Source organism: Lynx canadensis, chromosome D2, assembly GCF_007474595.2.
Source record: "Lynx canadensis isolate LIC74 chromosome D2, mLynCan4.pri.v2, whole genome shotgun sequence".
In the NCBI taxonomy this organism is placed as follows: domain Eukaryota; kingdom Metazoa; phylum Chordata; class Mammalia; order Carnivora; family Felidae; genus Lynx; species Lynx canadensis.
The window spans coordinates 7,215,041-7,230,004 of NC_044313.2; the positions used below are offsets into that span (position 1 = coordinate 7,215,041).

Consider the following 14,964-nt stretch of genomic DNA (forward strand, 5'->3'; position numbering starts at 1 on the left):
GGCATTCGTATCTATGCCAACACACTCTATACAGAATGACTGTATAGAGTTTATTTTCCTCTACTTTTCTGGAGACTCGGTAAAGGAAGAGCCAGTGTCTTCCCAATTACATCCCTGTTTAACACAGTGCCTAGCACACAGAAGGTACTTGATAAATATCAGGTGAATGAAATGAATGAAAGACACATCCTACCATTTTTTTAATCCAAGAGAGGATTCAGATATCGTGGCAAAATGTCCCGTTTTTAAAACATACACCCTTGGGGCGCCTGGGTGGCTCGGCAGGTTGGGCGGCCGACTCTGGCTCAGGTCACGATCTCACAGTCCGTTAGTCTGTGAGTTCAAGCCCCACGTCAGGCTCTGTGTTGACAGCTCAGAGCCTGGAGCCTGCCCTGAGTTCTGCGTCTCCCTCTCTCTCTCTCTGCACCTCCTCCACTCGCACCCTGTCTCTCTCAAAAATAAACATTAAAACATTTTTAAAAAATAAAAATAAAAATAAATAAAACATACACCCTTAAGAATTATATCCTGCTGAAGTCTCAAGTTTAGTGTGAACTTATAAAGGGAGTAGAAAAATCTAAAACATTTAAGAACAGTTTAGAAAACCATTACATCAAAAATGAAAACTAATGAACACGGTTCCTTCATGTAAAACACTGTTTAACCAAAATGGCCATACTCACCTCTGTAAGCAATATTGCTAGCATGTCCTGCCTCTGAAAACGTATAGCCAGATGTACAAGGGTATAGCCAACATCAAAAGCAGAAGGGCGGTTCAGCAAGCGCACTTCGTCCGCAGTGAGCTGACGCGCAATGTCCCCTCCTGATGACTTATATGCTTCTATAGCAGCTAGATCACCTTCTACAACCCCTAGAACAAACATCAAAACAGAAAAGAGTTTAATCCTATTTTCCTTCAAAAGGCATATCCTGTTACATTCACTCTAAACCCTCCTAAGTATTTCTCTAGGATGCCTGGACCCTGGGGCAACATTTAAATGTCCTAAAAGAATAGTAAAGAAAATTAGTGAATTCCTGTCTAATTTCTTTCCAGAACCAGAACTACCTACTTAGGTACTTACCTTCACATCAGGGCTGGCTCCAGGCTCTGGTGAGGTTTCGAGGAATCATTAGAATGTATTAACTGGATCAAAGATCAGTATCTTAGTATGAGAAACTAGACTTTACAGAAGACACAACAGGTTGTGCTCCTGCCTCTGCAGAAGCCAAGGAGACAGGGATGTGCTTCCTGTTGGCTCTGGGCTCTCCCGCCCTTCACACTGCAATTCTCTAACCTGAAACAGATGCAGAGCCTTCCGTACTGCTGTTAGCTTCGAAACAACTCAGAGCAATTAAAACCATTTTCTTTTTTTTTTAATATGAAATTTATTGTCAAATTGGTTTCCGTACAATACCCAGTACTCATCCCAAAGTGAGCAACATTTTGATTTCAGAACCTCTCATAGCCAAGTCTTCCTTACAGTCATTAAGTATCGATACAGTAAAATTTGAAACAGATGAGTTAGAACAAAAATATGCTAAAAGGAAACATTACAAATCAGTTGGGGGACAGAGATGAAACAACTATCACTTTGTCCAAATCCATAAAGAACTTTCTGTTCCCATGAAACCATGTTACTAATCTTAACACAAATTAATGTTAAGATAGTAATCCTATTTAGTAAGCAGTACAGTACACATCTATGAATAATAAATAGCCTTGGCAAAAAAATAAAGGTGTAGGTAAGCTTCAATTTACCACAGTGTTACACACACACACACACACACCCCAAGACTGTAGGGACAAGTAATTTTAAGTGTTTCCTAAGTTACATCATGAAAAATTTGTTGGGTAAAATGCTAAAACTAGCTAAAAATATTCATAGCATATTCTTTAAAAGCATTTTTTTATTGTCATCTTGAATTGGAGAAATAGGAACTATTCCTTGGAGAAAAACAGACTGGTACAATGCAACAACTTCTCCCAGTTATTAAAAAGAGCAAATCTTGGGGCGCCTGGGTGGCTCAGTTGGTTAAGCGGCCAACTCTTGGTTTCAGCTCAGGTTATGATCCCACGGTCGGTGAGTTCGAGCCCTGCATCAGGCTCTGTGCTGTCTCCCCTCCCTCCCTCCCTCTCCCCCCCTCCCCAAAAAATAAACATTTAAAAAAATAATTAATTTTAAAAAAATAAATAAAAATTGAATATAAATAAAAATATCAAAGCTTTAAAATGATAATTCCCACGTTCCCTGAATGCCCATGACACACAGCACTATGCTAGGCAGTATGAGAAGCACAGACAGTAAAAAAGGATTCCTATATTCAAAACAGCCCTTTATCATCACATCTGTGGGCCATAAAAGGCCAGCTTCAAAAGTTTTCAGACTCTGCCGTCAAAGACCCTTTCTGCAAATCTAGACCCACTCTCCAGAAAAAGGACACCATGCTGCCAACACACACATTTTTCAGGTGAAGAATCCAAGGTATCAAATGAGAACACCTCCTTACAGGAACTTTTATTTTCACAGCAATGTAGGTCAATCCCTTCTTCAACAGAAACACCTAAGTGCAGCTGTAACCCCCCACCTCCACTACAGAAGGGGCTTTAAAACACCCTTAGGAGGCACAGCGCCCTACAGAAGTCATCAGGGTTACAACGTGATACGGCTGGCATGAATCTTCTCCAAAGGGCGAGCCTTAAGAACAGACACAGAAATCCTACTTGAAATAAAAAACAAATCTACGGTTATCAAGTACACAAAAAACTAAAATTTCTGCTTCACTTGTGTTAGTGAACAGATGAGAATCATCAAAGAAAGCTTGTAACCTTTTCAATAATTTAATGCCATTCATCTTTTTAGAACCAAATATGCCCTAGGCCATTTCCTTTTGTGTATATATTACCTCCTTGTGAAGGCGACTACTTTTCACTCGAGTCCTAGTCTCCAGGTGCCTGCAGAATCACTGCACCTTTTACAGGTTTTAAGCTTTAGCCTAAGAAAATATAAGTTTATAAAGTTTCTTTATAGGACATAAGAAACGTTCTAAGCTCTGCCAAAAGCAACCCAAGGACCACAAAGACAGAACAACAGACGTGAAAAGATAAAGAGGAAGCCCTGCCTGGAGCACGTACACACGCCCCGGTTAGGCACGTGCGCACACACGCATGGTTCTGTTCCCCACCGATGAAGGTGACTGCCAACCAACTCGGTTCTTCTGGCTGCGGGAAGGCAAGGTCTTCTAAATCACTGTCTTCACTATTCTAGCTAACTCACCGTGCAGCTGACATCTAGAAGAACCTCCTCTTAGAAATTCTTGCTTAAGAATTCATTTCCTCGCTAATGTTTCTGAGGGATTTCTGTAATTAGAAACTAGCATAATCAAGGGGGGGGCGGGAGGTACAGCGCGCTCTGGGATTATGATTTACAACATCTCCCAATCAGCCTTCAGAGTGTTGTTTTTGGTTTTTTTAAATATAAACAGAATGTCAAATAGTGCAATGCACGGTATAGCAATTCTATTTCAATCGTGCGGATACATACATACACACAAAACCAAGACTTCTATCTGCCCTAATCCAAATACCAAAACAACTCCTTCCGCCCACTGAAGTGCAGACCGGGTGCTGCCGCTCCTCAGCGCGCCCCCCAGCACGAAGTACACCCAGGAGGGCAGGAAACAGGAATGAAGAGATTAGAGACTTTGTTCTCTATTCTTCACAGCACAAAATCCTCCACATCTTCTAGAACACGAAAAACACAAATTTAAGTATAGGCACAAAGTAATGTTTTGAAGAAAAATATTTTATTATCTAATGTTTGAGGAACAAAGGATTCCATTCTTGTCATTAACTGTAATAAAGAACTCACAGTTTCAGTTACCGGTGAATTTTCAGCTACAAACATGAGTACTGTTATTACAAATTTCATGAGACTGTCACTGAACTGTCCAAATTTTGGACTATCTTTATGACACATTGTTCAAGGACAGCTACCGATTGAAGTTTAGACAGTTTCTTGACAGATGGTGAAGTTTTCACTGTAAACGGGATATTTAAAAGGATCTGGCCCATACTCAGATCATGTAAAGTTTTAGCTACCAAATGTTTTCTACTTAGGGGGAAAAAGTATCCGATTATACGCAAAACAACTTACAAAAAGTCTTTTGAGTTCTTCACATAACATTTTTACCACCTCTAAAATCAGGGGATAAAGAAAAGAAGGAAGAGGGGAGAAGAGCTGGTAGGCAGGAAAAGACAGCAAAATAAACCAAGTGGTAAAATCTCACTTGGTGTAACAATGACCAGGAAAAAGTTCCAGCAGAAGACAGGTGATGTGCACATGCCTTCCTAGTCACTGACCTCCCATACAGCCTCCAAGAGCAACTGAAACATCTTTCTCCTCGTGTTTTTTTTTTTTAAACTTAACAAATGTATCATTACATGTTCTGTCCCTTCTTCCTCCATGCTACGAAGGCAAACTGAACGGACAGCTGAAGGCTTCTGAGAAGATGAACTTTATAAAACTAACCTATGGTTACCAACACACATTCAAAACTGAGTGAAATACACAGCCAACTATATGCAGTGGTGCAGAATTACAGGTAATGGAAAGGGTTAATATCCTTTTAAAAACATGAATGCCTAGAGGTAAATCAAAGTTACTACATGTTACAAATATGAAGTTTAAAAATAAAAGTTCATATTGTTCTACAAGCTGGGCCAGGTGTGGGATTTAACATACTTTGAAGCCACGGGTCGTAACTCACTGGGGACTTCACAGCTACTATGGAACTCCGTTGGTTAGAATATGGAGCTGGCTCATAGATGTTTAGAAAACAGACTTATTTTTTTCCCCCATATATGGCACAGTTTTCAAAGTTTTGCCTTATTTTCTTTTATGACATAAAATCATAATGGTAACTAACTTTGAAAAGAATGCCAAATGGTAAAAAAAAAGCCAGGACTTACCTGAGCCCACATGGGCCAGCTCAACACTACCCTGGAGTTCTATGGTAGCTGTGACATCACAGCAGGGTTTATGCTGTGGGGTCAGGGTGGACTTGGAGTCAGCTGGCACAATTTCAGGAGCCCTTAAAGAGAAAAGTTAGTTTTAAGTGGTAATGCTCACAATGTCCTTTACCATGGTCAGTAGAAAGGAGCAGACGCGGCTGGCTACAATGTCTGGGTAGCTTTCCTCCACCCAGAGTTTAGCTCACTAGATGGTTTTGCATAATAAAAAGAAATCTCTACCACAATAATACTTCTTTATACTCCTAACCATCTGGCTATAGTTCAATCATGAGCTTGGCTTAGATATTCATATTTGCAGTAATCTCTTTCAGTACTCAAAACACGAGCTGTTTTTTGAATAAAATGACCTCAGTACTTTTTAAGTGTATCTTCGAGTGGGCACAAGCTCAGGGTCAATCCCAGAAATAGTGTAAGCAGCCCAGACCACCACCTAAAGGCATTATTCACATAATAACCAATGGCAGCAAGTGAAAATTTACCACTTCTATGCCTAGAATAGTGCTACAGAACAATAACCTTTTCCAAAAAATGAAAATCGCAAATTGGAAATAAATCCTTTAATCTATACTATATCAAGATGAACTCCTATTCAATTCATTCAATAAACTCATTCTTATGAAAACATCTTCTTTAGAATAAAAGATTCAGTCATAGAGAAGTCAAAATAATCTCTAATTAAGGCCTTTAAATGTTCCATTATTAATCATGACAAACTGCACCAAATATAATTTATACTTTGGAGCTTTTACGTCTTCACATCTCTGATCAGATTGTTAACAACCCAACTGCTGTGGAAATATACAAATCCCCAAAGTCATGAAAAACTATGTGGATCAATAGATCCCTTCAGACGAAAGAAGATCTCGCCATGCAGAAAGCATTACTGCTGAAAGCCCAATGGAAGGATCTAAATGAACAGGCACCAAGTTCTTTGGGGAGGGAGGTGATCAGAGATGAGGGCCAGTGTCAACAAATTAAAGAAGATGGATGGGAGTTGAAATTAAAAAGGTCACCAAAAATATTGCCCAAAAGAGTCAACTGAGGGGATATTAAGGTTCTTCAAAACCTAGGGTTCTAGGGGCACCTGGGTGGCTCAGTTAGTTGAGCATCTTGATTTCAGCTCAGGTCCCGATCCTAGGGTCATAGGATCATGGGAGCCTCGAGTCAGGCTCCAGAATGGGCGTGAAGCCTACTTAATTTTTTCTCTTTCTCTCCTCCCTCTGCCCCTCTCCCCAGCTCACACTCACTCTCTCCAATACACACAACACACGCGCGCACACACACACACACGCACAACAACAAAAAAACCTAGGGTTCCAATTATATAAAATAGTATGTCAAAACCACAACCACCACTAAAATCAAGTCCCCAAAGTTTTCTGGCTACAAGTAAAAACCTCACCTGCAACAAGGCCAAGTTATCCTGGCTGAATGTAAAACCAATTCTGGAGTTTTAGAATTACACTATTTTAGGTAGGCCTGGAGTGATTATTGAATAATCTAACCCACTGTTTTTCAAGTTGTAAAAGAGTTTCTAAAAGGAAAAACTCACGCCATGTAGCATTATTACACTGTTCATAATACAGCCATGTAACTCTTCTTCTAGCCAAAAACACTGATAGAATTAAGACATTCATCAAATTGAAAGAGGTGCTAAAATGTAACTGAGTCCATCTTGATAAGGTCCCGAGGTGGAAGTATAAAACAAGAACGTCCCTATAATTTGCCACTTCGAGAGAAAGTTCCACAGCTTCAGTTAACATTCGTGGCCACACAAGTATCCACATAAGCAGAGTGGTCGATTTGCCTCATAAATTTCAGGCCCAAATATCCAAAAACCCAGTAGACAGCCTCACTACATCATGTCTAAAACTCAACTTGACGTCTCCTACGTTTAGGAAAAAAATGATCCGACCCAAGTGCCCAAACCAAAAAAACCCAGGACATCTTTCTTAACTCGAGTCTCCTCTCCCCTAAGCCCCCAGAACAATTTGCCAAGTTTTATCAATCCTGCCTTTTAAAAAGTCTCTCAAATACATCCCCACCCCATCTCCACTGCCTCTATCCTAGGTGAAGACTGCAATCGCCCTCACCTACATTGCAGTAATGTTCTCGTAAGCGATCGGCTTGCCTCTAGTGCTGCCCCTTTCCAATCCAGTCTCCACGCTATGATCCCAGTGATCTTCCTAAACCACAAATCTGATTAAGGCAGTCTCCCTCCAGATGTTTACCAGCGTCCTGTGTTAAGAACTAAACTCCTTGACCAGGTCAACAGGCCCGGAAAGGTTCGGCATCACCCTGCACAGTTACCTGCAGCTCCCAGACTACAGATCAATCCCGCTAACTTCACCAGTTTGATGGACAGGCCATGCTCTCTTGACTCTGAGGTCTTAACACATACCATTCCCTCAGATCAAAGCTCTCTTCCCTCTTCTGTGTAAGGTTCTGGCTTAGATGTCACTTCCTCCTATAAGCCCTCTCCACATCTTCAAATGAGATTCAAGTATATACTCCTCTAGCACCCTTGCCCTTCCTCTACTGAACTTCTCGCACTATACTGGCTTGTTGAATTTTATCTTCCTCTACCAGAGCACAAGCTCAGTGAGAGCCATGGCTTCTTCCACAGTGCTTGGGAACACACTCCACGAATATCTAAATGTGTAAATAAATGGACCAACAAAGAAAAAGTAAAAACTAAGTCAATTCTGGAAAGCAACTGGAGGGTGGAACAGGCTGAATATCTGCCTTGTCAGACTTTTAAATACATAATAAAGCCATAATTATTTAAGCAAAAGTGTGATACTGATGTAAAAAACATCAAAATAAAGAGCCTCAAGATAAATGATGTAGAATCATTTTATGTATAACAGAACCACCAAATCCATGGGAAAATAATTTAATAAATCACTAATGGAATTTAGAAAAATATTTTAAACCTTAATCTAAAAGACTGTGTAAGACAACAAAGATAAAGTATTATTAGTGTAAGTCTCCCCCTCACCACCCCCATACACACGAAGAAGAAGGAGGAGGGGGGGGAAGGGGGGGAGGACGGGGGGAGGAGGAGGGGGAGGAGAGGGGGAGGGGGAGGAAGGGGAGGAGGGGGAGGAGGGGGAGAAAGAAAATTTGCAACAAATATGACTGATACATATTTTTGGTGTATTATTTTTATTTAGACTTCATGTTAACTTGCTAAAATCACAAAGGAAAATGGACAGAAGACATAAATCAGAACAATTCAAAGAGAAAACTACAAATGACTAAACAAGGCAGCAGGCCTCCCTGACTAAGCCCCAGCAGAGATATGGCCACGCAGTCACCCTCACGATGGGCCATAATTCAGACAGTTTGTCCAGGCAGCTATTCCCCAATATGCACAAAGTACCTTAAATATGTTCATATAATTTGATCATATAATCCCATTTCAGGGAACGTAAGAAAATAGTTAGAAATGCTGACAATTCTGCTCACCAAAACACTGTCCGAATAATTTTCAAATAACCCCAAAGGCTAATAATCAGGGGTAGGTTAACTGAGAGTACGGCAACTTGATGTCATACTACACATTCATTTTGTAAGAGATGAAAACATGTTAATTACCTCAAAATGTAAAGTTCAGCATATATATATATAATTTTATATATATACACATATAATTTCAATTACACAAAAATAAATGTAAAAAAAGTGAAAATAACAAAAACATGGCAGATTTCCTCTAGACATTGCAGCTATAAACTTATTTTCTTTATCGCTTTCTTATCTCTGAAATAGTCTACAATGAGCATGCTCTGCTTTTATTTAAAAATGAACTAAACTCTCATGCTGTTACAAGAAGTCAGTACGTAATGTCTAAATCTGATGAAACAAGAATACTGGCGTGTCCACTGACAGATGAACAAAATGTGGTATATACATACAGTATTATTCAGCCTTAAAAATGCAGGAACTTCTGGGATGTCCGGGGGGCTCAGTCAGTTAAGCATCTGACTCTAGAATTCACGATCTCACGGTGCATGGGTTCGAACCCCACCTCAGGCTCAGCGCTGACAGCATGGAGCCTGCTTGGGATTCTCTTTGGCCCTCCTTCACTCACTCAAGCTCTCTCTTTCTCTCTCTCTCTAAATAAATAAATAAACTTAAAAAATAAGTGTAAGGGAATTCTGACACACGCTACAACATGAATGAACTCTGAAGACATTACACTAAATCGAACAAGCCAGTCACAAAAGGACCGACACTGTAGGATGGTACTTATGTGAGACACAGAGATCAGTCACGTGCACAGAGACAGAAAATGGAATGGAAGCTGCCAGGGGCTGGGGGAGGGGGAACGGAGATGCCGTTTACGGATACAGAATTCGGTTTTGCAAAATGAAAAAAGTCCTAGAGATGGATGGTGGTGGCGATTGCACAACGATATGAATGTACTTAATGCCACTGAACTGCACACTTAAAAATGGTTAAGATGGCAAAAATTTTTTACGTATGTTTTACCACGATTAAAATAAATTTTTTAAAAAGTGGAAAAAATGCTACAAAGACACAATGCAGACATACTTAGAGGTGCTGCTTCAAACAAATCACCTATGTAGTATCCCCCCTCCAAATAAAGGTAAATGTTTTAATCTAGTAATTTCCAAATCGAGTGTCACTCTGTGAAGAAAAAAAAAAAATGCCTGAACTCTCTGAAAATGTTTATCTCATGAAAGAAGAAATAAAGAGCCAAAACCAAAACCATCTGAGGCACCGTTTCAATTAGAAGACCTAAAGAGACAACGCAAACACCTCAGATGCACGGTCCTTACTGAATGTGGTTGGAGCTACAGCTAGTCCTAAGGCTGAGTACGGACTCTGAGTATTAAATTTTCTAGGTAACTGTGTAGTTATGCAGGGAAAAGGTCTCTGTTCTCAGGACATACGTGCTTAGCTTTTTAGGGCAAAATGTCATGACATCTGCAATTACCCCTCAGATGGTTCAGGAAAAAGAGAAAGACAAACAGAAAGGGAGAGAGTAAATGAGGCAAAGTATTAACAAATGGAAAATCTAGATCAAAGGCAAATAGTATTCAATGTATTATCCTTGTAACTTTTCTGCAGGAAAGTTGAAATTTCTCAGAATAAAAGGTTGATGGGGGGAAAAGTTGTCTCTACACCACAGGACTGGAGGTGAAGAAAAAAATAAATTGTTTTTCTTTATAAATTCCTTCTATACTGCTTGATTTTTTTTAAACACGTGCATAATTTTAATAAATGTTTTAAATTAAAATTATTTTATGGGAAATAGTAAAGTTCAGTGGAGTCTAAACATATCTTTTTATATTTAATATTTAAACAATACATTTGGATTTTATAACTCAGTATGTTCATTTAACATAGTGCTTTTTAAAAATGAAAGCCTTGGGGCGCCTGGGTGGCTCAGTTGGTTAAGCATCCGACTTCAGCTCAGGTCACGATCTCGCGGTCCGTGGGTTCGAGCCTCGTGTCGGGCTCTGGGCTGATGGCTCGGAGCCTGGAGCCTGTTTCCGATTCTGTGTCTCCCTCTCTCTCTGCCCCTCCCCCGTTCATGCTCTGTCTCTGTCTCAAAAATAAATAAACGTTTAAAAAAAATTTTTTTAAATAAGTAAATAAAAATAAAAATGAAACCCTTTACTAAGCCAATGATGTATATTCAAATGTCAGTATCATATACTTAAGAAATCACCCAACAGACTCCCTTTCTCAGCATAAGGGGGCACGTTATTAGTTGGCAGGCCAGTGTAATCAATCATTTCTAAAAGCCAAAAATTGCATCTCAGACCAAAGGCAACCAGAAGCATGCCGTGGGGAGGTCTATTTCTGCCATTCTCATCCATTTGCCTTAATAGACACACTCATTCCTGGAAGCTTTTCTCATCCCAGGAGTCAGAAAGCACTTTCAAAAGCCAGAATGCACTGGCCAGGGGAAAGAAAGTATGTGCATGTTCCCTACAGATGAGACTCTTTTACAATGCTGAGAATTATCTCAATTCACTTAAAAATCACGACATAAAATTTTATTTTATATCCAGAGCTCAAATCACAAGAGAAAATTCTTAGAAACTTGAGGAAAAATAAGACAAAAGCTATCTGAAGAGAATACTCCATTCACGACGCTAAAAATAATTCTATTACCTGTAATATCAACTACCTTGGGTAGGAAGGAGACCCACAAGCCAGCATGTGTACAGAGCGAACAAGACGCCTCAGATTTTATACCTTCACCCACCCCACCCCACCCCCAAGTAAGAGTATCACAGAGAGTTAATGAAGGACATACAAGGCATTGCAGGCACTCTAGCAGCTAACTTTCCTTTTATGGAGGCAGGGCCAAAGATCTGCAGCAGGAGTCTGCATGTTTTTGGATTCTATTAAAAGCTTTTAATAGAATATTTTAACAAACCATTTTTATTTTTTATGTTCTTTAAAAAATACGAGGGTTTTAAACGTCAAAGACCCAAGGCCTTTTTCCGGGTTCTACCTGCATTAAGGAAAAAAGCAATGTATGAAGGGGAAAAGGACACTAAGTCAGAAGAGTTATCTTTCAGTAAAATATTCAGTCTGATATCAATACAAAATCAAGTTCATAATCAAACAAAGTGGTCCATTAGCATCCTGGAATAAATCCAGCACTTGAAAAATAACCATCACCTGAATCTATCAGAACAGTGAACAATTTCATTAGCTTCCTTTCTAAACCCCCAGAAGATGATCTCTAAAAATTAAATATTAGAACAAAGATCTGCTCTGGGCTACCAAAAACTCACAAGTAGCAGTGGCCATGAAGCAGCTCCATAGGGCAGAAAAAAATCTGAAGATGGAAAATAGACTGTCCAAACAGCTGTGGTGTACCAAACTGAAAACAGGCAAACACAAGCAAAGCAAGCGGAACAAATGCTACAGAAATGCCACACTGAAGATCCTACAAGTATAAATAACATGCCCTAACCATGGAATGCCCAGAACTATCAGCAAAGGACAGACTATCTTGAGGCACAGCAATCAGCTTCATCTAGGCATACTCACTTAGCTGACTTGGAAAAAAGGAAGGACTGAAAACATGAATATTCACAGGCATCAAACATTATTCAAAAGTTTTTGTAACAGTACTCCTTTCAAACATATAGAGCAAAAACAAACTAAAAAACAAAAAACCACTGTAAGAAACATACATTTGATCTTCATCTACTGTTCCTGGCACATAACTGCTAAAACCTTTGTAATTTCCAAAGATCCCTAGGGGCATCTTTTGTTACAATATTAGTTTTGTTCCCAGTTCCTGAAATAGCTCCAGACAGATAAAGGGAAACCGAATGTCTTTTGTTATTCATAAAACAAGTTCCTTTCTCCACTTCTGATTTATGTTAATGAGGTGACTTTTGGAAAACTCCTAAGGATGGGGGCCGGTTGCCAGGGAAACCAACCTTGGGATTAGAGGGTTGGGACTTTCAGCCCCGTCCCACTCCCACCTCCTGGGAAGAGGAGAGGAAAGGAGGACAGGAGGGGAGAGGAGGGGGGAGAGGAGGGAGGGGGAGAGAGGGGGGAGGGGAAGAGAGGGGGGAAGGGGGAGAGAGGGGGAAGGGGGAGAGAGGGGGAGGGGGAGAGAGGGGGAGGGGGAGAGAGGGGAGAGACGGGGGGAGAAACAGGGGGGAGGGGGGGAGAGAGGGGAGGGGAGGGGAGGGGAGGGGAGGGGAGGGGAGGGGAGGGGAGGGGAGAGGAGAGGAGAGGAGAGGAGAGGAGAGGAGAGGAGGGGAGAGGAGGGGAGGGGAGGGGAGGGGAGGGGAGGGGAGGGGAGGGGAGGGGAGGGGAGAGGGGAGGGGAGAGGGGAGGAGAGAGGGGAGGGGAGGGGAGGGGGAGAGGGGGAAGAGGAGGGGAGGGGGAGAGGGGGAAGAGGAGGGGAGAGGAGAGGAGCGGAGAGGAGCGGAGAGGAGCAGAGAGGAGCGGAGAGGAGCGGGAAGCTGAATTAATCACCGATGGCCAAAGATTTGATGGATCTCACCCGTGTAATTAGGCCTCGGTAAAACCCCCTGAACTATGAGGGCTGGGAAGCTTCCAGGCCAGTGAAAATGCAGAGGTGCTGGGAGCGTGGCAGCCAACACAGGACATGGAAAGCCCCTTCCCTTGCCCTCTGCATCTCTCCCACGTGGTTGTTCCAGAGTTCTAAGCTTTTATAATAAACCAGTCATCAAGTAAGTAAAAGGTTTTCCTGAGTTCTGTGAGCAATTCTCACAAATTAACTGAACCCAAGCAGCGGTCGTGGAAACCTATAATTTATAACCAGTAGATGAGAAGCACAGGTGACCCCCTGAACTTGCTATTTGTAATTAAAAAAAAAAAAATGCTGTTTGTATTAATTTCCTATTGCTGCCATAACAAATTATTACAAACACAGTGGCTTAAAATAATACAAATATTTTATCTTAAAATCTGGGCAAGACCAGAAGGTCCATGTGGCCCTCACTGGGCTAATAAAATCAGGTTTGCTCCTTGGGGAGGGGGCGGGGGCACCTTGCCTTTTCCAGCTTACAAAGGCTGCCCTCGTTCTGCAGCCCATGGCCCCTCATCACTAAGACCTCCACTGCTCCACTGTCACATTTCTTTCTGTGACACATGTTCTTTCGTCTCCCTCTTTTGTTTGTAAAGACCCTTATGATTATGCTGGGCCCACCTGGATAACAGAAGGTAATTTCTCCATCTCAGGGTCCTTCCCTTCTGCCATGCAAAGCAGCATATTCATATACTCTGGGGATTAGGATTTAAACATCTTGGGAGGCCTGGAAGGCGTCTCTGCCTGCTACACTATTTCAATCAGTCATGTAAATCAGAAGAGGAGAAGCAGCAAACCGTAGTGGGCCACAAAAAAATACAAATTTAGACACTAACTCCTCTCACTGATAGTGTGTTTTGTAAGATGTTTCATGTTTTGTGCCCTCAGATAGTCATCAAGAAGCTATCTCTGTGCATCAAATTCATAATTTTTATTTTTTTAGCAAGTTAACAATTTTTAAAACTAGAGAATAGGGGCGCCTGGGTGGCTTAGTCGGTAAGTGTCCGACTTCAGCTCAACTCATGATCTCACGGTTCAAGAGTTGGAGCCATGCATCAGGCTCTGTGCTGACAAGCTCAGAGCCTGGAGCCTGTTTCCGGTTCTGTGTCTCCCTCTCTCTCTCACCCTCCCCCACTCACACGCTGTCTCTCTCTCAAAAATAAACATTAAAATAAATTTTTTTAATAAAAAAAAATAAACTAGAGAACAGAAGCCTCTTCTATTTCCTTACAATAATTTATATACCCTGAGTTTCCTCTAAAGTTAAAAAGTCAGCCACAAAGACACCTTAATAAATGGGTAAAATCGCAACTGTGTCTTAGGTCAAAGATTTCCTTTTCTGTTTTGTTCTGATGTGGTAATTTTCTTGGTATATACCAGCTTATTATCATTCCAGTTCATACTACTACCATTTCCCAAAAACTAATCATAAAGGGCTTTTTCTTCCACTGAAACATAATAGGGGCATCTGGGTGGCTCAGTTGATTAAATAAGCATCCGACTCTTGATTTCTGCTCAGGTCATGATCTCACAGTTCATGAGATAGAGCCCTACGTCAGGCTCCGTGCTGACAGCACAGAGCCTGGTTGGGATTCTCTCTCCCCATCTCTCTGCACCCTGCCCCTGTTCACATATGCACATGCACACTCTCTCTCAAAATACTTTTTTTTTTTTTTTTTTTAATTTTAGGGGTGCCTGGCTGGCTCAATCGGTTGAGTGTCCGACTTCAGTTCAGGTCATGATCTCGTGGTTTGTGAATTCAAACCCACGTCAAGCTCTGTGCTGACAGCTAGGAGCTTGGAGACTGCTTCAGCTTGTGTGTCTCCCTCTCTCTCTACCTAGCCCCCGCTTGTGTGCGCGCTCTCTC

The 14,964-nt window shown here is 41.2% G+C and overlaps 1 protein-coding gene across 3 annotated transcripts in view; it reads right to left on the reverse strand.

The window, feature by feature from the left end:
* Positions 1–14,964, reverse strand: part of ZRANB1 (zinc finger RANBP2-type containing 1) — a 61,588-nt gene that overhangs the window by 16,161 nt on the left and 30,463 nt on the right. For 2 of the 3 annotated variants that reach the window (XM_030334403.1, XM_030334402.2), the window contains exon 3: positions 684–871. In XM_030334403.1, coding sequence (XP_030190263.1) covers positions 684–871 — 188 coding nt within the window. Of the gene's footprint in view, positions 1–683; positions 872–1,082; positions 2,045–14,964 lie in introns of those variants that run through there. The other variant, XM_030334405.1, reaches the window with a different exon arrangement.